Source organism: Notechis scutatus, chromosome 4, assembly GCF_049901735.1.
Source record: "Notechis scutatus isolate UNSWTSFEM ecotype Mainland chromosome 4, rNotScu1.2, whole genome shotgun sequence".
Lineage (NCBI taxonomy): Eukaryota > Metazoa > Chordata > Lepidosauria > Squamata > Elapidae > Notechis > Notechis scutatus.
The window spans coordinates 165,472,345-165,500,068 of record NC_142012.1 but is presented as its reverse complement, the minus strand read 5'-3'; the positions used below and the strand labels follow the sequence as shown (position 1 = coordinate 165,500,068).

Below are 27,724 nucleotides of genomic sequence, written 5' to 3'. Positions count from 1 at the left end.
TGTGGTAACTTTGAACAGTCATTAAACGAATGGTTGTAAGTCAAGAACTAACCTGTAAAGTGTTTATTTCACTACCCCACAGTCCCAAGATTTTAAAGCAGTTTTGCCTTTCTGGCATTATTGAATTCTTAGCCTCTTCAGTATCTTTGACGCTGTTTTCCCATGTCTTTCTTGTGTTCTGTAACATCCTTTTTGGGCATCAAATCCTCACAGGTGCTAACTTTTCTCTCAGATGAGGCAGGGAACATTTCTTACACCAACACCTTACGTGACAGGTGCTTGGAGGACAGAAACCTGTCGAAGAGAGTCTGTAGAGATTCTCCATCCTCCAGGTCATAGTGGTCCCAAAGGTGCTTTCTCCTGGAGGCAACTGGATTTCCTTATTTTTTTTCTTTTGAAGATGTTTTGCTTTTCCTTGGAGAAGCTTCTTCGGCTCGGACAGGATTTCCTTCCATTCCCCACTATCCTGTCAGAGCTGAAGAAGCTTCTTGGATGAGAAGCGAAACGTCTTCAAAAGAAACAACAAAAAAGTCCAGTTGCCTCCTGGAAAAGCACCTTTGGGACAGTCAAGGAAGAGAAGCAACTTAGATCTAAGGAGAAATTTCCTGACAGTGAAAACAATTAACCAGAGGAGCGACTTGCCACCAGAAGTTGTTGAATGCTCCAACACTGGAAGGTTTTAAGAAGAGATTGGACAACCACTTGTCTGAAACGGTATAGTTTCCTCTCTTGAGCAGGGGGTTGGACTAGAAGACCTCTAAGGTCCCCCTTCCCGCACCGTTCTTCTGTTATACAGCTCACCAAGTTTCCATTCAGGCTCCTGAGCTCGATGAAGGCTAATTGTGACGTGACTTTCTGTGCAAGTGAAGGTAGTCTGGCTTGGCTCGGGGGGGGTGTCAATTTTTTTTCCAACAAAAAAAAAGAAGTTATTTCTCCGAGTTAAGCCAATTTGAGTGGCGACGTTCAGAAACGAAAGCCAGAACTTTGGCGGGGTCACCGTTGAGGCCTTTCCACACAAGCCTAGCCTTTTAACGTTGGGTGGGACACACCTTCCTCAGTGAAGGCAGACGTCAAGGCCCCAGGCCCCGTTGACGTCCCACCCCCCCAGGAGCCTTCCTCTCTTCTCATTAAGGGCAACCTTAAACGGCAGTGGGCGAGGACGCCATGACGCAGGGGCCTTGCGTCCTTTCCATTTCTGCCACCACAAAAACAAGGGGGAATTGCCTGCGTGGTTTGTCTCCTGAATGCAGAGACAGGCGCAAACAGTTTGGGCAGGGACTGAACGCTTGCAACTGCTTTCCTGTTTCCAAACCCACCCCAGAAAGCTTCAGGTGTACATCCCAACCTCCTTTGCGTCAGACCTGGTGTGGAGGCACGTGGAGGGCGTCTTTTGCACACACGCCCATGTTCTGAAAGACTTCTGTAACCGCTCTGATATGCGGACAGTGCACCTTTCTTTTGCATTGTTGCATCAAAACTCTAGTGTTGCTCAAATTTGACCACCCGAAGATGGAGGGACCTCAATTCTCCAGTCGGCCTTGCCGGCACTCTGAGCTTGGTTGTTTGCTTGCAGACGTTTTGTCACCCAACTAGGTAACATCATCCGCGCTAGTAGGGAGTGGGGTTATATTGTATATAAACAGAGAACAAACCCCACTCCTTTCTAGCACGAATGATATAACTTAGTTCAGTGGTGGCTAACCTTTTGGGGCTCCTGTGCCAAAAATTGTGCACGCGCTTGCACACTCATGCTCGCATGCCAGTACCCAGAAGGCAATGCGTGCCCCCCCATGCCCTCCTACGCATGTGTGCGCAATACCCAACCCTGCCCCCTTACCTGCACTATGCTTCACAGCTGATTTTCGCCCGGGTTTGAGGCCTTTTTCAGCCTCCCAAAGGCTTGAGGGAGGCTTCTGCAGGCTTTGCAGGCCGAAAACTAGCCCCGTTTCGTCACTTCCGGTATTTTCGGAAAAACAGGAAGTGACAAAACGGGGCTAGTTTTCAGCCTGCAAAGCCTGCAGAAGCCTTCCTTGAGCCTTTGGGAGGCCGAAAAAGGCCTCAAACTGGCCGAAAATCAGCTGTGAGGCACACACATGCGCAGTGAGGTAAGTGTGCCTGCCGCTCGCGTGCCGGCACAAATGGCTCTGCCCTAGGTTCACCGTCACGGACCTAGTTGGATAATGAAGTGTGCAAGAAAACAGCCAAGCTCAGAGAGCTTCAAGGACCCACATTTGTCCTTCTTGTCTTCTGTCCCCTTCTTTTTCTCCTCCTTTTCTACTCTGCAAACACCCTCCCTTCTGGACCGGTTGATGTTACCTAGTTGGGTCACAGAATGTCTGCAAAAACCCCACCAAGCTTAGGCAGCATCAGGGACCCACAGTTCTCCTCCTCCTCTGTCCCCCTTTCTTCCTCTCCTCCTTCTCCTTCTCCACTTTTCCCTTCTCCCTCTCCTCGTGTCTTTTTCCTTCACTCTGCAAACCCACCTCCTTTGTAGCACTGGTAAAGTTAACCTATTTGGGTTGTGAAACATTAGATAATACAGACTAACAGAGTTGGAAGGGGTCATCTAGTCCAACCCACCACCCAAGCAGGAGACCCTACACCACTCCTGAGAGAGGGCAATCCAGTCTCTTTTTGAAAGCTTCCAGTGATGAAACTCCCACAACTTCTGAAGGCAACTTCTGTTCCATGGGGTTGATTGTTCACACTGTCAGAAAGTTTCTCCTTTCTTTCAGGTTGAATCTCTCCTTGTTCAGTTTCCATCCATTATTCCTTGTCTGGCCTTCGGGTGCTTTAGAAAATAGCTTGACCCCCTCCTCCTCTCTGGGGCAGCCCCTCAAATACTGGAAGATGCTCTCCTGTCTCCCCTGGTCCTTCTCTTCCCTAGACTAGCCAGGCCCAGTTCCTGCAACCGTCCATCGTAGGTTTTAGCCTCCAGTCCCCTAATCCTCCTGGTTGCTCTTCTCTGCACTTTTTCTACAGTCTCAACCTCTTTTTTACATTTCTTCTTTGTGGCAAGCGCTGAGATATTGGAAGATGCTATCATGTCACCCCTATCCTTCTTTTCCTTAAACTAGACATGTCTTCTGTCCATCCATGGTTTGCTCTGATGTCTTTCTTTCTTTTTCTTTCTTTTCTCTCTCTTTTCTTTCCTTTCCTTCTTTCCTTTCTCTCTCTCTTTCTTTCCTTTCCTTTTCTTTCCTTTCTTTTCTCTTCTTTCTTTCCTTCTTTCCTTTCCTCCCTCCTTCCTTCCTTCCTTCCTTCCTTCCTTCCTTCCTTCCTTCCTTCCTTCCTTCCTTCCTTCCTTCCTTCCTTCCTTCCTTCCTCCCTCCCTCCCTTCCTTCCTATCTCTCTCTCTTCTTTCTTTCTTTTTCTTTCTTACGCTTTGGAGAATAGCTTGACCCCTTCCTCCTCTCTGTGGCAGCCCCTCAAATACTGGAAGACTGCTATCCTGTCTCTCCTGGTCCTTCTCTTCCCTAGACTAGCCAGGCCCAGTTCCTGCAACCGTTCTTCATGTTTTAGCCTCCAGTCCCCTAATCATCCTGGTTGCTCTTCCCTGCACTTTTTCTAGAGTCTCAACATCTTTTTTATAGCGTGGGGACCAAAACTGGATGCAGTGCTCTAGGTGTGGCCTTACTGAGGCTGTATAGAGTGGTATTAGTACCTCCCTTGATTTTGATTATATCCCTCTGTTAATGCAACTTAGGATTGCGTTGGCTTTTTTTGCCTGCTGCTGAAAACATCTGCAAGAAAACAGCCAAGCTCAAAGAACACCAATGCCCCCACATTTATGGGATGCCCCACACAAGCTAAGCCAAGGGCCTTCAAACTTGACAGCTTTAAGACTTGTGGACTTCCAACTCCCATAATTCCTGAGCTAACATGACCGGAGGAGGAATTCTGGGAGTTGAAGTCCACCAGTCTTAAAAGACCCCTGCGCTAGGCTGTCTTGGCCCTTTGAAGGGTCCTTGGGGCTCTCTGAGATCGGTTGTTTCCTTGCAGACATTTCCTTGCCGAACTTTGTAACATCATCAGGTCTAGTGAAGGAGGGAGGTTCGCTCTCAATTCTAGTTGCTTGCCCTGTCAGTCTGGGTGGGAGTGATCCTGGAGGTTCTTTGGCCCTCTTGGCTTCCCTCCAGAGTTGATCCCAGAACATTTTCCCACCCATCCCGTCTTTTCTTGTGCAGGCATCCGAGGAAAAGGATTCCCCCGATTCCTGATTGGTGGCTTCCATTGTGAAGCCTTCCCCACTCCTGTTGTTTTGATCGTTTTAATTTTTTCCTTTCCCGCGGTCGACCTAACGCCGTTAGGAAAGCGGTCCCTTGAGTTAAAAATTCTTCAAGTGTTCTTAATCTTGGCTGCTGGCCCAAGGCCTCCCAGCCAAGCCCCCACCCCCCTCTTTTGTCTCCTATATTTATAATAACTTTTGCACTTCTCCGCTCCTTCCAGCATAACAAATGATCCTCTGGGGAGGATAATGAATCCCAGATTAATCTGATTTTCTGCAAGCTATTTCCACTGCTGACTTGGTGAACCTTTGAACCCCAGCATCCCAAGAGGGTGTGATTGACTTAGCAAGTATCCTATTTCTTGGTGGGCACCTGCGGTGCTTCCCAGCTGTTGTTGAAGAACAGGGTGTGGCCTCTCTTTTTATCTCCAGAACAACACACTTGTGAGGTAGGCCTGGCCCAAGTCACACAACGAGCTTGTCTTGATCTCCGTCCAGTAATAGGTAGTCCTCGACATACGACCACAGTTGAGTCCAACACTTAATGTTGCTAAGCAAGGCAGTTGTTAAGTGAGTTATGCCCCACTTTGCAATACTTTTTTTTTTTGACACAGTTAAGACAATCACTGCACTTATTAAGTGAATCGGAGAGGGGGGATTAAGTGAATTTGGCTTCCTCCATTGACTGTGCTTGTCGGAAGCTGGCTGATAAGAGGGGAAAGGAAGATAGAAAAGAAGAAAGGGAAAGGAAGGGAAGGAAAAAGAAAAGGAAAGGAAATGGGAAAGAAGGAAAGGGAAGGAAGGAAAAGGGGAAGAAGGAAAGGAAAAGAAAGAGAAGGGATCAAAGGAAAAAGGGAAGAAGGAAAGGAAAAGAAAGGGAGGGAAGGAAAAAGGAAATGGAAGGGAAGAAAAAGGGAAGAAGAAAAAGAAAGGGGTGAGGAAAAGGAAAAGGGAGGGAAAGAAAAAGAGAAGAAGGAGAGGAAAAGAAAGGAGGGAAGGAAAAGGAAACGGAAGGGAAGAAAAAGGGAAGAAGGAAAAGAAAGGGGTGAGAGAAAGGAAAAGGGAGGGAAAGAAAAGGGAAGAAGGAGAGGAAAAGAAAGGGAGGGAAGGAAAAAGGAAATGGAAGGGAAGGAAAAAGGGAAGGAAAGGAAAAGAAAGGGGGAAGGAAAGGAAAGGAGGAAAGGAAAAGGAAGAAAGAGAGGAAAAGAAAAGGGGAAGGAAAAGGAAACAGAAGGAAGAAAAAGGGAAGAAGGAAAAGAAAGGGGTGAGAAAAAGGAAAAGGGAGGGAAAGAAAAAGGGAAGAAGGAGAGGAAAAGAAAGGGGAAGGAAAAAGGAAATGGAAGGAAGGAAAAGGGAAGAAGGAAAGGAAAAGAAAGGGAGGGAAAGAAAGGGAAGGGAAGGAGAAAGGAAAGAAGGAAAGGGAAGGAAGAAAAGAAAGAAGGAAAAGAAAAGGAAGGGACAGAAGGGAAGGAAAAAGGAAAGAAGGAAAAGAAAAGGAAGGGACAGAAGGGCAAGGCTTTCCTGAAGGCCTCTGCCGCCGATAAAAGAGCTTTGGATCGATCCAGAGCTTTGTAATCAGCTCCAGAGGCCTTCAGGGAAGCCTTGCCAACCTTCACGGCTGCAGAAGAAATGGGCCGGCAAGGCAGGTGTCAGGGTGTGTGAGACCTGGCTACACCTGTCCAAAGGTAAGTAGTAGGGCAGCTCCACACCCCCCACATCCCCACCCTAGCTTAATTTTTACCCATCCACTCTGGAGTGGGTGGGATCTCAATTAGGGCTTATTTTGGGTGTAGGGATTATATTAGGCATGCATGTAAAAATCAAGCTAGGGCTTATTTTCAGGGTAGGTCATATTTTTGGCGAAACGGTAATAATAATTTTAAAAACACCCCGATTTCTGCTTCCTTCTCTTTATTTTCTCTCTTGGGAATAATATTTTTTTTAAAAAAAATGGTTTACAAGCCCCCTCACATTCTGTTTTTGTGTGTTTGCCATCCGGCTTTGTGCTGCGAAGAGCGTCAGAGCCCACGATAACGTCCCATTGACACACAAGGGCCCCGTTGGTAACGGTGTGTGTTTTGTGAGATTGAATTGACCTCTTCAGCCCAGGTGCCGTTGTGCGGCTTTACCTCCAGAAAAGGTGCAGGTTGTGGGAAAATCCAGCCGCTTCAGCTGGGCGAGCCCTTCTCCCACTCACCCCTCCCCGACTTACTCACAGCTTACTCAGGGCCCAGGCGGATGTCTGTCGCCCATCCCACGGGGGAGAACTTTCCCCCGCTTCCTGAGGGCTGCCGGCAAAAGGTAGTCCTCCACTTAACGGCCATAATTCAAGCCCAAGATTTCCATGGAGAGGCTGTTCATTGAGCTCTGCCCCGCTTTACGCCTTTTCTTGCCACCGTTGTTAAGTGAATTGCTGCAGTTGTGGAGTTAGTGACCCTGTGGTTAAAGCGGATCCAGCTTCCCCGTGGACTTTGCTGGTCCGACGGCCGCAGAAGGGGATCGTGTGAGCCCCGGGACACTGTCGCAAATATGAGCCAGCTGCTAAGCGTCTGAATTTGGATCCCGCGACCATGGGGACGCTCGCAACGGTCACAAGTGTGAAAAAATGGCGGTGCGTTACTTTATTCAGTGCCCTTGTAATTTGGAACGGTCACTAAATAAAACTGTTGTAAGTCGAGGACTGCCCGTCTTCTCTTCTTAAGGCTGGGAAATTTGACTGGAAATAGAAGAATGAGACAAAAGGGCGAAGAGCAAGGAGGAAACCCACGGAAGAAAATGAGTTCTCTTGGGTGGACTGAGATACAAGAGTAGAATAACACAGTCGGAAGGGAGCTTGGAGGTCATCTAGTCCAGCCCCCTGCACAAGCAGGAAACCCTATACTATTCCAGACAAGTGGCTGGCCAGTTTCTTCTTAAAAGCCTCCAGGGATGATGCACCCACAACTTCTGATGGCAAAATGTTCCACGGATTAATTGTTCTCACCGTTAAGAAAGTCCTCCTTAATTCAAGGTTGCTTCCCTCCTTGATCAGTTTCCACCCGTTGCTTCTTGTCCTGCCCTCTGGTGCTTTGGAGAACAGCTTGACTGCCTCTTCTTTGGGGCAGCCCCTCAAATATTGGAAGACTGCTATCATGTGTCCCCCCAGTCCTCTTTTCATTAAACTGGACATACCCAATTCCAGCAACTGTTCTTCGTATATTTTAGCCTCCAGCCCACTAATCGTCATTGTTGCTCTTCTCTGCACTTTTTCCAAAGCCGCAACATCTTTTTTTGTAATGTGGTGATCCTGACCAGCTTAAGGTTGACTCATCCTTCCATCCTTCCAAGATCTGTAAAATAAGGACCCAGATTCTTTGGGGGCAAATATGCTGACTCTGTGAACCACTTAGAGAAGGCTGTAAAGCCCTGTGAAGTGGCATATAAGTCTAAGTGTGATTCCCTCCCTCCCTCCCTCCCTCCCTCCCTTCCTTCCTTCCTTCCTTCCTTCCTTCCTTCCTTCCTTCCTTCCTTCCTTCCTTCCTTCCTTGTGGTTAGAATGCAATATTGCAGGCTAACTCACTGCCCACAGCCGGTAGTTCGATCCTGTCTGGCTGAAGGTTGACTCAGCCTCCCATCCTTCCAAGGTTGGTAAAATGAGGACCCAGATTGTTGGTGGCCAGAGGCCGACTCTGTAAACCGCTTAGAGAGGGCTGTAAAGCACTGTGAAGTGGCATATAAGTCTAAGTGTGAATCCTTTCCTTCCTTCCTTCCTTCCTTCCTTCCTTCCTTCCTTCCTTCCTTCCTTCCTTCCTTCCTTCCTTCCTTCCTTCCTTCCTTCCTTCCTTCCTTCCTTCCCTCCTTCCCGTGGTGGCACAGTGGTTAGAATGCAGCATTGCAGACAAATTCTGCCCACAGCCAGGAGTTCAATCCTGGCCAGCTCAGGGTTGACTCATCCATCCGTCCTTCTGAGGTGGGTAAAATGAGAACCCAGAATTGTTGGGGGCAAGAGGCTGACTCTGTAAAACGCTTAGAAAGAGCTGTAAAAGCACTGTGAAGTGGTATATAAGTCTTAAGTGCTATTGCCCTTCCTTCCTTCCTTCCTTCCTTCCTTCCTTCCTTCCTTCCTTCCTTCCTTCCTTCCTTCCTTCCTTCCTTCCTTCCTTCCTTCCTTCCCTTCCTTCCTCTCCCTCCCTCCCTTCCCTTCCCTTCCCTTCCCTTCCTGCCTTCCCTCCCTCCCTCCCTCCCGTGGTGGCACATTGGTTAGAGTGCAGCATTGTAGACAAATTCTGCCCACAGCCAGGGGTTCGACCCTGGCCAGCTCAAGGTTGACGCAGCCATGTATCCCTCCAAGGTGGGTAAAACAAGGACCCAGATCATTGAGGGCAAGAGGCTGACTCTGCAAACGGCTTAGACAGGGCTGGAAAGCACTATGAAGTGGTATATAAGTCTGTGCTATTCCTTCCTTCCTTCCTTCCTTCCTTCCTTCCTTCCCTCCCTCCTTCCTTCCTTCCTTCCTTCCTTCCTTCCTTCCTTCCTTCCTTCCTTCCTTCCTTCCTTCCTTCCCCCTCCCTCCTTCCCTCCCTCCCTCCCTCCTTCCTTCCTTCCTTCCCTCCTTTCTTCCTTCCTTCCTTCTTCTCTCTTCCTTCCTTCCCTCCTTCCTTCCTTCTTTCCTTCCTTCCTTCCTTCCTTCCTTCCTTCCTCCCTCCCTCCCTCCCTCCTTCCTTCCTTCCTTCCTTCCTTCCTTCCTTCCTTCCTTCCTTCCTTCCTTCCCTCCCTCTTTCCTTCCTTCCTTCTTTCCTTCCTTCCTTCCCTCCTTCCTTCCTTCCCTCCCTCCCTCCCTCCTTCCTTCCTTCTTTCCTTCCTCCCTCCCTTCTTCCTTCCTTCTTCTTCCTTCCTCCCTCCCTCCTTCCCTCCCTCCTCCCTCCCTCCCTCCCTCCTTCCTTCCTTCCCTCCTTCCTTCCTTCCTTCCTTCCTTCCTTCCTTCCTTCCTTCCTTCTTAAAGGCATATAAGTCTAAGTGCTATTGCTATTGCTACTGCTATTCACTGTGGGCATTCCAGGTGCTGAAGTCCATACATTGTAAAGCTGCCAGCGTTGAAGAAATAGCTGATGACAGCACAGAATAACCTCTCAAGGGAAGGAATGGAAAGAGGCTGTAAAAAGATGGAACTGCCTCATTTCAGCGTCTCGTTGCACAGGAGATGGCGAATTTCAGCCCAATCCTGGCAACGGGCTCTGACTTTGAAAGTAATTTCAAGCGGCTGGTGGCCGTTCCAAGAATTGCTCGCTTGTAATCCTGACCAAACAGAGGAGGGGGGTAGCAGGGCTGTTGCATAACTCCTCTTAGCCCGGACTTTCTCAAGGAACGCTGCTGCATCGGCTCTGACTCCGTTGCTTTACCCAGCTGCCTTCGAAAGGTTTTGTTCATTCGTCCTACAGAGGAAAAGTAGGATCTGCAGAATTTCCAAGCCTTCTTCTCCCCCCCCCCCCCCACACAATTTGCACCAAGACAAATTCCTTGTGTGTCCAGTCACACTTGGCCAATAAAGAATTCTGTTCTATTCTATTCTATTCTATTCTATTCTATTCTATTCTATTCTATTCTATTCTATTCTATTCTATTCATTTTCTGTATTCTGTTCTATTATTTTCATTTATTCTATTCTATTCTAGTTCTATTCTGTTCTGATCTGATCTGTTCTGATCTGTTCTGTTCTATTCTATTCTATTCTATTCTATTCTATTCTATTCTATTCTATTCTATTCTATTCTATTCTTTCCACTCCATTCCATTCTATTTTCTATTCTATTCCTATTCCACCCTCTTCTATTTCTATTTCTATTTCTATTTCTATTTCATTCTTTATTCCATTCCATTCCATTCCATTCCATTCCATTCCATTCCATTCCATTCCATTCCATTCCATTCCATTCCATTCCATTCCATTCCATTCCATTCTCTATTCTATTCTATTCTATTCTATTCTATTCTATTCTATTCTATTCTATTTCATTCCATTCCATTCCATTCCATTCCATTCCATTCCATTCCATTCCATTCTATTCTATTCTATTCCATTCCATTCCATTCCATTCCATTCCATTCCATTCCATTCCATTCCATCCCATCCCATCCCATTCCATTCCATCTTCTATTATTCCATTCCTATTGCTATTCCATTCCATTCCATTCCATTCCGTTTCAATAATTTGTTCTATTCCTATTCCTATTCTGTTCCGTTCTATCTACTCTACTCTGTTTTATTCCTACTACTCTACTCTTCTCTTCTCTAATCTATGTTTTATTCCTACTCTACACTAATCTAAGTTTTATTTCTACTGTTTGTTTTACTCCTACTCCGCTCTACTCTACATTTTATTCCTATTCGACGTTTTATTCCTACTCTTAAGTTTTGAATTGAATTGAATTCTTTATTGTCATTGTACGGATATACACAGTATGCACATACAACGAAATTCACATAACCCCCAGAGAGCAGACTCAACATGCACACACACATGACGATCCCCAAACCACCTCCCCACCCGCCAAAATCCCCCACCTCCTAAAAACACACAAGAGACCAAGTAATACTGTCCAACAGATCCCTGATGGTGGCTCCTTAAGTTCATTGTTAAGTGCAATTGTAGCTCCCAGATAAAAAAATTATCTTTTTCTTTTTTTTATTTCTTTTCATTATTCCATTTGTGTTTTTTCATTTGTTTTATTTTATTTTTTGTTTTTTTTTCTCTTCCTGAACAAGAAAACAACAGCTGAATGGAAGGAACGAAAGAGCCAAGGCCCCTAAACTTCTCTTCTTTCCTTGTGGTGAACACCCAGGCTCTCGGGTTTTTTCCAACCGGCAGAGGTCCAAGTGGCCAGTTCACCCTTTCTGCCCTCCCAGCCCCAATGCCCCATTTCTCTTTTCTTGCTCCCCAGGTAAACAAACCGGACGCTTGCGAGCAAGAAACGGAAGCTTCTCTAAGCTCAGAGGATTCACCAGGCGCTTCGGTCCTTCCCAGTCCAGGCAAAGGGGGTGCCAGCGGCTCCTATGCCCCGACGGAGGCTCCGTTGAATGAGAGAAGCCAACAGGAGCACGCAAGAGATCTGAAGCATCAGCTGTCCTTGGGGGCTGATATTAAAGGTGAGGATCTCGGGTTTCGCACCTGGCCCCTGTTTTTTTTTTTTTCATTCTTCCCCCCTTTGCTCCTTTTTGAATTCCGTCTAGTTAGTTTACTCTATGGTCATTGCACCTCGTGCAACAAAATGAAATGCCATCTTCAGTGTGCATGGCAACTATAAAAAAATAAATAAAACACACTCACACATCCTTCACTTTCTATACACATTGAATTGATAAACCCCCAACATCACACCAACACTGCACTAGACAGCAGAATTCAAGAGAGCTCCTGCCCTGGGATAGAAGCTGTTTTTCAGCCTATTTGTCCTTGTTTTTATTATTGTCCTGTACCGCCTGCCAGATGGTAATAGTTCAAAAAAAAGGGGTTCCCAGGATGAGATGGATCTTGGAGAATGTTTTGAGCTTTTCTTAAGGCAGCGGGAGCTCTAAAGCTCTTCCAAAGAGGGGAGAGGGCAACCCATGATCCTCTGGGCAATGACGTTAACCCTCTGGAGCGCTTTCCTATCTGGCACTGTGCAATTGGCAAACCATACAGAGGTGCAGTAAGTTAAGATACTCTATGGCAGTGGCCCCCAACCTTTTTTGTGCCACAGCCCGGTACCGGCATCACAAAATGATCTGTGGCCTGGTACCGGCATCAGCACGCATGGCAAGGCGAGCCGAGCGACCGGCCAGCCAGCCGTCCCCGCTTCTCCCCGCTACCTTCAACTCCTCCTTTGTACCTTTGTCGATGGGCTTCGGGACGGCTTCGGGACGGTCGCTCGGCTCGCCTTGCCTTGGTGCTGAAAGAATCCTCGCGCCTTAGTTTTGTTTGAAGCCGCCCCCTTCGATGAAACTAAGGCGCGAGGATTCCTTCAGGACCCAAACGCCGCTTTCCAACTGGAAAAGCTCACCCGGAAGCACTTTCTCGTCAAACAAGATGGCGGCACCCAGCAAACCGGCGGCCCAGTAGAAAATGTTCCATGAACCGGTACCGGTCCGGGGCCCGGTGGTTGGGGACCCCTGCTCTATGGTGCAGTGGTAGGTCTCCAGCAGTTTTTCATTCAGTTGTTGTTTCCTGAGAAGCCTCGGGTACTATGTTTCCCTGAAAATAAGACCCTGTCTTATGTATTTTTGCCACCAAAAAAAAGGCACCAGGTCTTATTTTGGGGGGATGTCATCCACTGACTAACCTCACTTGTGTGCGTCGCCCACGGCCTCCTTTTGCTGTCAGAGGCCTTCAGGAACTTCTTCTTCTGTGGCCGGCAAGGCTTTCCTGAAGGCCTCTGCAGCCAGCTCAGGATCATCAGGCTTGTTCAGGCCTTCAGGAAAGCCTTGTTGGCTGCAGAAGAAATGGACCGGCAAGGCAGGGTGTGCGCTCCCTGGCTACAACTGTCCAAAGTTAAGCAGTAGAGCAGCTCCACCCCCACTCATCCCCACCCTAGCTTAATTTTTACCCGTCCATCCTGGAGTTGGCAGGATCTTAATTAGGGCTTCTATTGGGCACACCTGTAAAAATCAAGCTAGGACTTATTTTCAGGGTAGGTTGTATTTTGGGGGGAAACAAGGTAGTACAACCGCCGCTGGGACGTTTTGATCAGCGCTGCAATGTGAGCTCCCCAAGGTCATATCCTCTATTAGGGTAACTTCTAGAAACTTAAAACTGGCCATTTGCTCCACTCGGTTTCTATCGATAAGCAAGGGCCGGAGGTCTGATCGATTCCTTCTGCAGTCCACTATATCCAAGAGGCACGAGTGCCTTTCCTTTCCCGGCCGCTGTCCTGCTCGGAAACTTTGCAGATCAAACGGCGATCTGTTTTCCAGGATTTCAAATCGCTTCAACCTGTAAGCCCGTATTTCTCAACTTTGGTGTGGAAGTCCCCATGTTGCAATCTCCAGGCTGCAGGTTTTCTGGGCAAGGTGACCTCAGCTTTTTTGTTTTTGTTTTTCCAATTGGGAAATCATTTTACATCTCCAGATAGGAGGAGGGCGTGTTTCGAAATTCTTATGCTTCCCAGCTCTGGGAAGTGTCGATTCGTTTTTTTTTTTTTAGTTTTTTTTTGGAAGCGTCTTTTGAAAGTCTTCATCCTAAGGGTAGCGACAGGAAATCCGTCTTTATCGCTACATCTGGGAACCAGAATCACTGATGAGCCGTCTTTGTCTTGAAATAAAGTTTTGGAGCTGGATTTTAGGTCAAAGAAAAGAAAACGAACGCCAGTGAATATTCCTTCAAAGCAGAATAACAGAGTTGTAAGGGACCTGGGGAGGTCTTCTAGTCTAACCCCCTGCTCAGGCAGGAATCCTATACAAATGTCAGACAAAGGGCTGTCCAATCTCTTCTTAAAAGCCTCCAGTGATGGAGCACCCACAGCTTCTGGTGGCAAGGAGTTCCACTGGTTAATTATTCTCACCATCAGGGAATTTCTCTTTTATTTCGAAGGGATTCCGTCCCAGCGGTGGAATCCTACCCGTTCTTAGCGGTTCGGTGATCGTGCACACACCTATCGCACACGCGCAGCTTTCCACACACGCAGCTGAGGCCTGCAGTGCCAATCAGCTGGGAGGATAAAGAAGAGAAAAGCGCAAGGACAGGTTGGAGGGCCAATTTTGAGGCTTTTTCCCCCTCCTCTCAGCTTATCGTAGGAGGTTTTATTTACTACCGGATCAGCCGAACCGGTCTGAACCGATAGCATAACCACCCTGGTTCCCATCCTTGATTCATTTCCATCCGTTGCTTCTTGTCCTGCCTTCTGGTCCTGTGGAGAATAGGCTGACCCCGCCTCTTCTTCGGGGCAGCCCCTTAGATCAGGGGTCGCCAACCTTTTGGACCTCAGGGACCCCCAAACTCATAATTTTAAATCCCACAGATCCCTAAATATGAATTTTGACTGACGGTGGCTTGCTGACCTCGGTGGGAAAGTCAGTCACATATTCCAGAGCTTCAGGAGTCCTTTGGACCCTTGGACATCCCGGAGCAGCTGCTCCTCATTCTGGGTGCGCCAGCCTGCCATGGACTGGAGGAGGAGCTGCTGTGGGATGACCAAAAAGGCCAGTTCTGTGACGACTGCAGCTCTGGAATATGGGACCGACTTTCCTACCAGCGTCCGCAAGCCACCCTGGGGCGGATTTCCCTCCCTTATCATTGGTCTCACCTTCCAGTTCCAGCTCGCGTGGCTCTACTCAAGGTAAGGTCTGAAAGGTGGGAGCCAGCGGGTGGGCGGGCCATGTGGGTGGCGCAGCCTTGTGTTCCCACACAGCCTGGATTAATCGCTTTTTTGTGTGTGTGGGGGGGGACACATTTCTCTGAGGACCACCAAAACTTTCTTGCGGACCACCAGTGGTTCCCGGCCTACCGATTGGCGACCACTGCCTTCGATATTGCAAGCCTGCAATATCACGTCACCCCTAACATACAGGTTACACAACCTCCTACTCTAGGCCTTGACTGATCATGGAAGGAGGAGTAGCTAACAAATCCTTGGAGCGGTTTTGAACGTGGGAGCGGAGTTGGATCCTCTTCAAGGCCTCTGTGGTCCAGCATGCTTGCAGAGGCCAACCGGTTGCCTTTTTTTTTGAAAACCCCAAAATAAGAACAAATTCAACCGTCCATGTTGACTTCTCCAACAGTCATGATGGGGTCATCTTAATCCTCAGGCGTTGAGGATGGCCTCCTTGTCCCCAGGTTTTCCCTCACACAAATCCAAAGTTGTGCAGGCGCCTGCTTGTGCGTGCTCTGTTCCTAGGCATTGGTAAATATTCCTAAGCAGTTTGGTCTAGTGGGTAGGGCACCAGGCTAGAAGCTCTAAGATGTGAGTTCTGGTCCCAGCTTAGGCTTGGTTTTCAGGGGTGGCTTTGGGCCAACTGCCAGGTGACAGCGAGTTCTAGTCCTACTTTAGGGACGAAAGCCAGGTGGGTAACTTTGAGCCAACCAGCCAGAGACAGTGAATTCTACTCACCCTAGGCATGAGTGCCAACTGGATGACTTTGGGCCAGTCCCTCCCTCTCCCTCTCTCCCTCCCCCTCCCTCCCTCCCTCCCCTCTTTCTCCCTCCCTCTCCTTCCTCCTTCCCTCTCCCCCTCTCCTCCTTTCTTCTCTCCCTCCCTCCCCCTTTCCCTCCCTCCCCTCCCTCTCCCTCTCCCTCCCTCCTTCCCTCCCCCTCTTTCTCCCTCCCCCTCTTTCTCTCCCTCCCTCCTCCTCCTCTCTTTTCACCCTCTCCCTCCCCTCTCTCCCTCTCCCTCTCTCTTCTCTCTCCTCCCTCCCTCTCCCTTTCCCTCCTTCCCTCCTCCTCATTCTCCCTTTAGATGGATGGATGGATGGATAGATAGATAGATAGATAGATAGATAGATGGATGGATGTACAGATAGATGATGGATGGATGATGGATAGATGATAGATGGATGGATGGATAGATGATAGATGGATGTATAGATGATGGATGGATGGATAGATGATAGATGGTTGGATGGATAGATGATGGATGGATAGGTCGATGATGGATGATGGATAGATAGATGGATAGATGGATGGATAGATAAGATGATAGATAATAGATGATGGATGGATAGATAGATAGATAGATGATAGATGGTTGGATAGATGGATGGATAGATGATGGTTGGATAGATGGATGGATAGATAGATGATGGATGGATAGATAGATGATAGATGGATGGATGGAGGGAATGATAGATGATGGATGATGGATGGGTTGATAGATGGATGATGGATATAGATGATAGATGATGGATGGATAGATAGATGATAGATGGATGGATAGATGGATGGATATAGATGATAGATAATAGATGATGGATGGATGGATAGATAGATAGATGATAGATGGTTGGATAGATGGATGGATAGATGATGGTTGGATAGATGGATGGATAGATAGATGATGGATGGATAGATAGATGATAGATGGATGGATGGAGGGAATGATAGATGATGGATGATGGATAGATAGATGGATAGATGGATGGATAGATAAGATGATAGATAATAGATGATGGATGGATAGATAGATAGATAGATGATAGATGGTTGGATAGATGGATGGATAGATGATGGTTGGATAGATGGATGGATAGATAGATGATGGATGGATAGATAGATGATAGATGGATGGATGGAGGGAATGATAGATGATGGATGATGGATGGGTTGATAGATGGATGATGGATATAGATGATAGATGATGGATGGATAGATAGATGATAGATGGATGGATAGATGGATGGATATAGATGATAGATAATAGATGATGGATGGATGGATAGATAGATAGATGATAGATGGATGGATAGATGATGGTTGGATAGATGGATGGATAGATAGATGATAGATGGATGGATGGATGGATGGAATGATAGATGATGGATAATGGATGGGTGGATAGATGGATGGATATAGATGATACATGATGGATAGATAGATGATAGATGGATGGATAGATGGATGGATGGATGGATGAATAGATGAAGATGATGGATGATGGATTGATGGATAGATGGATAGATGGATAGGTGGATGGATAGATGAATGGATGAATGGATGGATGGATGGTCAATCCTGGGTCATCTGATGGGTTCAAACATTTGCCTGTCATGTTTGAATTGGGCTCATGCGCTGAGTGTGGCTTTGAGAGTCTATGGTCCTTTGTGTGGCCCCTTGAGGTTCTCCAAGCAGAGGTCCCTTCATCTGGCAAGACCCGGCCAAGGAACAGTCTTCATACAAGCCAGGATGGGGTCCACCTTGCCTTAAAGGTGTCCTGCTCCTTAGCTCCTTAGCTCTGCCCTGCACCCTTTGCCCATTAGCCAGGGAGACACTTCAGCGCTAAAAACCTGCCATGGTCTTCGCTTGAATGTACGAACCCGGCCCCTCCTAGCCGCTCCAGCAGGGAGGGTGTTTGTCTAACCCTTCCTCACCTCTCATCCTCTAGTTGTGTTGGATCGGTGCCCTTCTTCATCCCCAGCCAGCACAAATGGAAGACCGACACATCTGGAGGGCATCAGTGTAGGCTAGACGGGTCTATACATTGACCTTAGTGTATTGATTGGATTGGACTCTGGTCGCTCGGGGAAATATTTTTCCTGCAGAGTTGATTTTGGTGTATCCCTCACTACTGTAATCCCACCACTGAGTCTCAGATACTGCCGCGCACCCATTCAGATTATTCTCAAGACCGCTTTTAAAGCAGAGTTGTGGGTTCAACTGGCCCTGAGATTATTTCCCCCCCCCCCTCCTTTTAATTTTCTCACGGAGACAGTTCAAGATATATAAACACAGGTCTCTCCTGACAATCTTAAGGTGACTTTGGGCTGATCACCAGGAAGGTAGGAATTCTAGTCCTACTTTAGGCATGAAAGCTAGCTAGGAGACTCTGGGCTAGTCGCCAGGAGACTGGGGATTCTAATCTGCCCCTAGCATGAAAACTGGTTAAGACACTTGGGCCAATCACCAGGCGACAGGAAGTTCTAGTCCCACTTTAGGCATGAAAGACGGCTGGGTGACTTTGAGCCAATCACCAGGTGACAGGAAGTTCTAGTCCCACTTTAGGCATGAAAGCCGGCTGGGTGACTTAGGGCTAATCACCAGGCGACAGGGAGTTCTAATCCCACTTTGGATGTCAAAGCTGGCTGGGTGACTTTGGGCTAATCACCAGGCGACAGGGAGTTCTAGTCCCGCTTTAGGCATGAAAGCCGGCTGGGTGACTTTGGGCTAATCACCAGGCGACAGGGAGTTCTAGTCCCACTTTAGGCATGAAAGCCGGCTGGGTGACTTTGGGCTAATCACCAGGCGACAGGGAGTTCTAATCCCACTTTAGATGTCAAAGCTGGCTGGGTGACTTTAGGCTAATCACCAGGCGACAGGAGTTCTAGTCCCGCTTTAGGCATGAAAGACGGCTGGGTGACTTTGAGCCAATCACCAGGTGACAGGAAGTTCTAGTCCCACTTTAGGCATGAAAGCCGGCTGGGTGACTTAGGGCTAATCACCAGACGACAGGGAGTTCTAATCCCACTTTAGATGTCAAAGCTGGCTGGGTGACTTTAGGCTAATCACCAGGCGACAGGGAGTTCTAGTCCCGCTTTAGGCATGAAAGACGGCTGGGTGACTTTGAGCCAATCACCAGGTGACAGGAAGTTCTAGTCCCACTTTAGGCATGAAAGCCGGCTGGGTGACTTAGGGCTAATCACCAGGCGACAGGGAGTTCTAATCCCACTTTAGATGTCAAAGCTGGCTGGGTGACTTTAGGCTAATCACCAGGCGACAGGGAGTTCTAGTCCCGCTTTAGGCATGAAAGACGGCTGGGTGACTTTGAGCCAATCACCAGGCGACAGGGAGTTCTAGTCCCGCTTTAGGCATGAAAGCCGGCTGGGTGACTTAGGGCTAATCACCAGGCGACAGGGAGTTCTAATCCCACTTTAGATGTCAAAGCTGGCTGGGTGACTTTAGGCTAATCACCAGGCGACAGGGAGTTCTAGTCCCGCTTTAGGCATGAAAGCCGGCTGGGTGACTTAGGGCTAATCACCAGACGACAGGGAGTTCTAATCCCACTTTAGATGTCAAAGCTGGCTGGGTGACTTTAGGCTAATCACCAGGCGACAGGGAGTTCTAGTCCCGCTTTAGGCATGAAAGCCGGCTGGGTGACTTTGGGCTAATCACCAGGCGACAGGAAGTTCTAGTCCCGCTTTAGGCATGAAAGCCGGCTGGGTGACTTTGGGCTAATCACCAGGCGACAGGGAGTTCTAGTCCCGCTTTAGGCATGAAAGCCGGCTGGGTGACTTTGGGCTAATCACCAGGCGACAGGGAGTTCTAGTCCCGCTTTAGGCATGAAAGCCGGCTGGGTGACTTTGGGCTAATCACCAGGCGACAGGAAGTTCTAGTCCCACTTTAGGCATGAAAGCCGGCTGGGTGACTTAGGGCTAATCACCAGACGACAGGGAGTTCTAATCCCACTTTAGATGTCAAAGCTGGCTGGGTGACTTTAGGCTAATCACCAGGCGACAGGGAGTTCTAGTCCCGCTTTAGGCATGAAAGCCGGCTGGGTGACTTTGGGCTAATCACCAGGCGACAGGGAGTTCTAGTCCCGCTTTAGGCATGAAAGCCGGCTGGGTGACTTTGGGCTAATCACCAGGCGACAGGGAGTTCTAGTCCCGCTTTAGGCATGAAAGCCGGCTGGGTGACTTTGGGCTAATCACCAGGCGACAGGGAGTTCTAGTCCCGCTTTAGGCATGAAAGCCGGCTGGGTGACTTAGGGCTAATCACCAGGCGACAGGGAGTTCTAGTCCCGCTTTAGGCATGAAAGCCGGCTGGGTGACTTTGGGCTAATCACCAGGCGACAGGGAGTTCTAGTCCCGCTTTAGGCATGAAAGCCGGCTGGGTGACTTAGGGCTAATCACCAGGAGACAGGGAGTTCTAGTCCCGCTTTAGGCATGAAAGCCGGCTGGGTGACTTTGGGCTAATCACCAGGCGACAGGAAGTTCTAGTCCCGCTTTAGGCATGAAAGACGGCTGGGTGACTTTGAGCCAATCACCAGGTGACAGGAAGTTCTAGTCCCACTTTAGGCATGAAAGCCGGCTGGGTGACTTAGGGCTAATCACCAGACGACAGGGAGTTCTAATCCCACTTTAGATGTCAAAGCTGGCTGGGTGACTTTAGGCTAATCACCAGGCGACAGGGAGTTCTAGTCCCGCTTTAGGCATGAAAGACGGCTGGGTGACTTTGAGCCAATCACCAGGTGACAGGAAGTTCTAGTCCCACTTTAGGCATGAAAGCCGGCTGGGTGACTTTGGGCTAATCACCAGGCGACAGGGAGTTCTAGTCCCGCTTTAGGCATGAAAGCCGGCTGGGTGACTTAGGGCTAATCACCAGGCGACAGGGAGTTCTAGTCCCGCTTTAGGCATGAAAGCCGGCTGGGTGACTTTGGGCTAATCACCAGGCGACAGGGAGTTCTAGTCCCGCTTTAGGCATGAAAGCCGGCTGGGTGACTTAGGGCTAATCACCAGGCGACAGGGAGTTCTAGTCCCGCTTTAGGCATGAAAGCCGGCTGGGTGACTTTGGGCTAATCACCAGGCGACAGGAAGTTCTAGTCCCGCTTTAGGCATGAAAGACGGCTGGGTGACTTTGAGCCAATCACCAGGTGACAGGAAGTTCTAGTCCCACTTTAGGCATGAAAGCCGGCTGGGTGACTTAGGGCTAATCACCAGGCGACAGGGAGTTCTAATCCCACTTTAGATGTCAAAGCTGGCTGGGTGACTTTAGGCTAATCACCAGGCGACAGGGAGTTCTAGTCCCGCTTTAGGCATGAAAGACGGCTGGGTGACTTTGAGCCAATCACCAGGTGACAGGAAGTTCTAGTCCCACTTTAGGCATGAAAGCCGGCTGGGTGACTTAGGGCTAATCACCAGGCGACAGGGAGTTCTAATCCCACTTTAGATGTCAAAGCTGGCTGGGTGACTTTAGGCTAATCACCAGGCGACAGGGAGTTCTAGTCCCGCTTTAGGCATGAAAGCCGGCTGGGTGACTTTGGGCTAATCACCAGGCGACAGGGAGTTCTAGTTCCGCTTTAGGCATGAAAGCCGGCTGGGTGACTTAGGGCTAATCACCAGGCGACAGGGAGTTCTAGTCCCGCTTTAGGCATGAAAGCCGGCTGGGTGACTTAGGGCTAATCACCAGGCGACAGGGAGTTCTAATCCCACTTTAGATGTCAAAGCTGGCTGGGTGACTTTAGGCTAATCACCAGGTGACAGGGAGTTCTAGTCCTGCTTTAGGCATGAAAGCCGGCTGGGTGACTTTGGGCTAATCACCAGGCGACAGGGAGTTCTAATCCCACTTTAGATGTCAAAGCTGGCTGGGTGACTTTAGGCTAATCACCAGGCGACAGGGAGTTCTAGTCCCGCTTTAGGCATGAAAGCCGGCTGGGTGACTTAGGGCTAATCACCAGGCGACAGGGAGTTCTAATCCCACTTTAGATGTCAAAGCTGGCTGGGTGACTTTAGGCTAATCACCAGGTGACAGGGAGTTCTAGTCCCACTTTAGGCATGAAAGCCGGCTGGGTGACTTTGGGCTAATCACCAGGCGACAGGGAGTTCTAATCCCACTTTAGATGTCAAAGCTGGCTGGGTGACTTTAGGCTAATCACCAGGTGACAGGGAGTTCTAGTCCTGCTTTAGGCATGAAAGCCGGCTGGGTGACTTTGGGCTAATCACCAGGCGACAGGAGTTCTAATCCCACTTTAGGCATGAAAGCCGGCTGGGTGACTTAGGGCTAATCACCAGGCGACAGGGAGTTCTAGTCCCGCTTTAGGCATGAAAGCCGGCTGGGTGACTTAGGGCTAATCACCAGGCGACAGGGAGTTCTAATCCCACTTTAGATGTCAAAGCTGGCTGGGTGACTTTAGGCTAATCACCAGGTGACAGGGAGTTCTAGTCCCGCTTTAGGCATGAAAGCCGGCTGGGTGACTTAAGGCTAATCACCAGGCGACAGGGAGTTCTAATCCCACTTTAGATGTCAAAGCTGGCTGGGTGACTTTAGGCTAATCACCAGGCGACAGGGAGTTCTAGTCCCGCTTTAGGCATGAAAGCCGGCTGGGTGACTTAGGGCTAATCACCAGGCGACAGGGAGTTCTAATCCCACTTTAGATGTCAAAGCTGGCTGGGTGACTTTAGGCTAATCACCAGGCGACAGGGAGTTCTAGTCCCGCTTTTAGGCATGAAAGCCGGCTGGGTGACTTAGGGCTAATCACCAGGCGACAGGGAGTTCTAATCCCACTTTAGATGTCAAAGCTGGCTGGGTGACTTTAGGCTAATCACCAGGCGACAGGGAGTTCTAGTCCCGCTTTAGGCATGAAAGCCGGCTGGGTGACTTTGGGCTAATCACCAGGCGACAGGGAGTTCTAGTCCCACTTTAGGCATGAAAGCCGGCTGGGTGACTTAGGGTTAATCACCAGGCGACAGGGAGTTCTAGTCCCGGTTTAGGCATGAAAGCCGGCTGGGTGACTTTGGGCTAATCACCAGGCGACAGGGAGTTCTAGTCCCGCTTTAGGCATGAAAGCCGGCTGGGTGACTTAGGGCTAATCACCAGGTGACAGGGAGTTCTAATCCCACTTTAGATGTCAAAGCTGGCTGGGTGACTTTAGGCTAATCACCAGGCGACAGGGAGTTCTAGTCCTGCTTTAGGCATGAAAGCCGGCTGGGTGACTTAGGGCTAATCACCAGGCGACAGGGAGTTCTAATCCCACTTTAGATGTCAAAGCTGGCTGGGTGACTTTAGGCTAATCACCAGGCGACAGGGAGTTCTAGTCCTGCTTTAGGCATGAAAGCCGGCTGGGTGACTTAGGGCTAATCACCAGGTGACAGGGAGTTCTAGTCCCACTTTAGATGTCAAAGCTGGCTGGGTGACTTTAGGCTAATCACCAGGCGACAGGGAGTTCTAGTCCCGCTTTAGGCATGAAAGCCGGCTGGGTGACTTAGGGCTAATCACCAGGTGACAGTGAGTTCTAATCCCACTTTAGATGTCAAAGCTGGCTGGGTGACTTTAGGCTAATCACCAGGTGACAGGGAGTTCTAGTCCCGCTTTAGGCATGAAAGCCGGCTGGGTGACCTAGGGCTAATCACCAGGCGACAGGAGTTCTAGTCCCGCTTTAGGCATGAAAGCCGGCTGGGTGACTTTGGGCTAATCACCAGGCGACAGGAAGTTCTAGTCCCGCTTTAGGCATGAAAGACGGCTGGGTGACTTTGAGCCAATCACCAGGTGACAGGAAGTTCTAGTCCCACTTTAGGCATGAAAGCCGGCTGGGTGACTTAGGGCTAATCACCAGACGACAGGGAGTTCTAATCCCACTTTAGATGTCAAAGCTGGCTGGGTGACTTTAGGCTAATCACCAGGCGACAGGAGTTCTAGTCCCGCTTTAGGCATGAAAGACGGCTGGGTGACTTTGAGCCAATCACCAGGTGACAGGAAGTTCTAGTCCCACTTTAGGCATGAAAGCCGGCTGGGTGACTTAGGGCTAATCACCAGGCGACAGGGAGTTCTAATCCCACTTTAGATGTCAAAGCTGGCTGGGTGACTTTAGGCTAATCACCAGGCGACAGGGAGTTCTAGTCCCGCTTTAGGCATGAAAGCCGGCTGGGTGACTTTGGGCTAATCACCAGGCGACAGGGAGTTCTAGTTCCGCTTTAGGCATGAAAGCCGGCTGGGTGACTTAGGGCTAATCACCAGGCGACAGGAGTTCTAGTCCCGCTTTAGGCATGAAAGCCGGCTGGGTGACTTAGGGCTAATCACCAGGCGACAGGGAGTTCTAATCCCACTTTAGATGTCAAAGCTGGCTGGGTGACTTTAGGCTAATCACCAGGTGACAGGGAGTTCTAGTCCTGCTTTAGGCATGAAAGCCGGCTGGGTGACTTTGGGCTAATCACCAGGCGACAGGGAGTTCTAATCCCACTTTAGATGTCAAAGCTGGCTGGGTGACTTTAGGCTAATCACCAGGCGACAGGGAGTTCTAGTCCCGCTTTAGGCATGAAAGCCGGCTGGGTGACTTAGGGCTAATCACCAGGCGACAGGAGTTCTAATCCCACTTTAGATGTCAAAGCTGGCTGGGTGACTTTAGGCTAATCACCAGGCGACAGGGAGTTCTAGTCCCGCTTTAGGCATGAAAGCCGGCTGGGTGACTTAGGGCTAATCACCAGGCGACAGGGAGTTCTAATCCCACTTTAGATGTCAAAGCTGGCTGGGTGACTTTAGGCTAATCACCAGGCGACAGGGAGTTCTAGTCCCGCTTTAGGCATGAAAGCCGGCTGGGTGACTTAGGGCTAATCACCAGGCGACAGGGAGTTCTAATCCCACTTTAGATGTCAAAGCTGGCTGGGTGACTTTAGGCTAATCACCAGGCGACAGGGAGTTCTAGTCCCGCTTTAGGCATGAAAGCCGGCTGGGTGACTTAGGGCTAATCACCAGGCGACAGGGAGTTCTAATCCCACTTTAGATGTCAAAGCTGGCTGGGTGACTTTAGGCTAATCACCAGGCGACAGGGAGTTCTAGTCCCGCTTTAGGCATGCCGGCCGGCTGGGTGACTTTGGGCTAATCACCAGGCGACAGGGAGTTCTAGTCCCACTTTAGGCATGAAAGCCGGCTGGGTGACTTAGGGTTAATCACCAGGCGACAGGGAGTTCTAGTCCCGGTTTAGGCATGAAAGCCGGCTGGGTGACTTTGGGCTAATCACCAGGCGACAGGGAGTTCTAGTCCCGCTTTAGGCATGAAAGCCGGCTGGGTGACTTAGGGCTAATCACCAGGTGACAGGGAGTTCTAATCCCACTTTAGATGTCAAAGCTGGCTGGGTGACTTTAGGCTAATCACCAGGCGACAGGGAGTTCTAGTCCTGCTTTAGGCATGAAAGCCGGCTGGGTGACTTAGGGCTAATCACCAGGTGACAGGGAGTTCTAATCCCACTTTAGATGTCAAAGCTGGCTGGGTGACTTTAGGCTAATCACCAGGCGACAGGGAGTTCTAGTCCTGCTTTAGGCATGAAAGCCGGCTGGGTGACTTAGGGCTAATCACCAGGTGACAGGGAGTTCTAGTCCCACTTTAGATGTCAAAGCTGGCTGGGTGACTTTAGGCTAATCACCAGGCGACAGGGAGTTCTAGTCCCGCTTTAGGCATGAAAGCCGGCTGGGTGACTTAGGGCTAATCACCAGGTGACAGGGAGTTCTAATCCCACTTTAGATGTCAAAGCTGGCTGGGTGACTTTAGGCTAATCACCAGGTGACAGGGAGTTCTAGTCCTGCTTTAGGCATGAAAGCCGGCTGGGTGACTTTGGGCTAATCACCAGGCGACAGGGAGTTCTAGTCCCGCTTTAGGCATGAAAGCCGGCTGGGTGACTTAGGGCTAATCACCAGGCAACAGGGAGTTCTAGTCCCGCTTTAGGCATGAAAGCCGGCTGGGTGACTTAGGGCTAATCACCAGGCGACAGGGAGTTCTAGTCCCGCTTTAGGCATGAAAGCCGGCTGGGTGACTTTGGGCTAATCACCAGGCGACAGGGAGTTCTAGTTCCGCTTTGGGAATGAAAGCCGGCTGGGTGACTTAGGGCTAATCACCAGGCGACAGGGAGTCCTAGTCCCGCTTTAGGCATGAAAACCGGCTGGGTGATTTTGGGCTAATCACCAGGCGACAGGGAGTCCTAGTCCCGCTTTGACTTTCTCTTGAGACTTTTTGACCTCACCAAAGACGATACCACTGGAAGATGTGGTTTAGGCTTCTGGGCTAAATGCATATTTTCTGATATTGCTGACCGCTCTCTAAAGGAAGTTAAATATTTAATGAATACAAGCCTTCAAAAGGGTACTGTTTATATACAGTAACAAATTAAATGACCCCGATGTCGGAAGCGCCAAGAAATTCCAACATCTTATTTGTGTTTAAGAAATAAAACATGTTTTCCACCATTACGTTTATTATGGTTTGGTATAAAGGAGTGGGTTTTTTTTTTTGTCAATCTTGGGCTTATTTCGATTTTAGCAGATGTACGCAATGGAGGGGGACCATATTTCTTTCTTTCTTGGTTGCCGGTTAGAGGGAATCTGGAAATCCTGCGGTTCGCAATTTTTTTTTTTATATAATGAATTTGCTCCTTTCCAACCCCAAACATTTGGCCCTTAAACCGGGCGAAAAGGGACATTTTAAAAGGCAAAGTGCGTAACTTTGATCCAAATGCGGTGAATGTATTCTTATGTGTTTGTGTGTGTGTGGTTTCTTTTTTCTGTTTAAAGGAAAAGATCTGGAAACGTGCAGCATCCATGCTACAAAACCGGAAGAGTCTGCAAACCTGGAGCAGAGTGTTCAAAAGACTGCAAAGGTATCGTTCCTTTTTTTTAAAAAAAAAAATTAAACTCATCAGTTCATCAATTAAATTACCAAGCTAAAAATGGCCAGCCATGAATAGAAAAATTGCCCACCCTGGAATTTGGCAAAGCTGCCCGCACATTTAAAATGAGTGTGTGTGTGTGTGTGTGTGTGTGTGTGTCATATGGATGTCCCATTTTCTTCTGTTATGCTTTACACGCCTTTCCTTTTCATTCTTTTTATTCTCTCAAACTGCCGGCAAGACAGGCGGCAAATAAATTAACCAATACATAAAATGATCCGGGTGGCTCTGGGTGACTCCATGCGCTTGCACCAATCCAGAAAGTGGGTTAGTTTGGCACGAGACCAGCACACCATCAGAACTCCTGCACAAAACCCGGACAAAGGTGCCTGAGAGAACTGAAGGCTAAAAATGTAGGAAGAATGGTAGCGAGGATTGAGTGTGTCTAGTTTAATGAAAAGAAGGATTAGGGTAGCATGATAGCAGTCTTCCAAGATTTGAGGGGCTGCCACAAACAAGAAAAGAGAAAAGAAATGAGAAGAGAGAATAAAGAATAGAATAGGGAATAGGATGGGAGGGAAGGGAATGGAAAGAGAAGAGAATAGAGAAATAGAATAGAGAATAGAATAGAATAGAATAGAATAGAATAGAATAGAATAGAATAGAGAATAGGATGGGATGGAAGGGAAGAGAAGAGAAGGGAATAGAATAGAGAGAAGAGAAAAGAAGAGAAGAGAAGAGAAGAGAAGAGAAGAGAAGAGAAGAGAAGAGAGAATAGAATAGAATAGGATGGGATGGAAGGGAACGGAAAGAGAAGAGAAGAGAAGAGAGAATAAAGAATAGAATAGAATAGAATAGGGAATAGGATGGGATGGGATGGAAGGAAGGGAAGAGAATAGAATAGAGAAATAGAATAGAGAATAGAATAGAATAGAATAGAAGAATAGAATAGAATAGAATAGAATAGGGAATAGGATGGGATGGGATGGAAGGGAAGGGAAGAGAATAGAATAGAGAAATAGAATAGAGAATAGAATAGAATAGAATAGAAGAATAGAATAGAATAGAATAGGGAATAGGATGGGATGGAAGGGAAGAGAAGAGAAGGGAAGGGAAGAGAATAGAAGGGAATAGAAGAGAGAAGAGAGAATAGAATAGAATAGAATAGAATAGAATAGGGAATAGGATGGGATGGAAGGGAAGAGAAGAGAAGGGAATAGAATAGAGAGAAGAGAAGAGAAGAGAGAATAGAATAGAATAGGATGGGATGGAAGGGAACGGAAAGAGAAGAGAAGAGAAGAAAGAATAAAGAATAGAATAGAATAGAATAGGGAATAGGATGGGATGGGATGGAAGGGAAGGGAAGAGAATAGAATAGAGAAATAGAATAGAGAATAGAATAGAATAGAAGAATAGAATAGAATAGAATAGAATAGAATAGGGAATAGGATGGGATGGGATGGAAGGGAAGGGAAGAGAATAGAATAGAGAAATAGAATAGAGAATAGAATAGAATAGAAGAATAGAATAGAA

The 27,724-nt window shown here is 48.4% G+C and overlaps 1 protein-coding gene across 3 annotated transcripts in view; it reads left to right on the top strand.

The window, feature by feature from the left end:
• The window catches only part of DIS3L2 (DIS3 like 3'-5' exoribonuclease 2), a 241,485-nt gene that overhangs the window by 65,563 nt on the left and 148,198 nt on the right, over nucleotides 1-27,724 (top strand). For all 3 annotated transcript variants that reach the window (XM_087965561.1, XM_087965559.1, XM_087965560.1), the window contains 2 exons: nucleotides 11,147-11,351; nucleotides 26,097-26,182. In XM_087965561.1, the coding sequence (XP_087821687.1) occupies nucleotides 11,147-11,351; nucleotides 26,097-26,182 (291 nt within the window). The remainder of the gene's footprint in view (nucleotides 1-11,146; nucleotides 11,352-26,096; nucleotides 26,183-27,724) is intronic.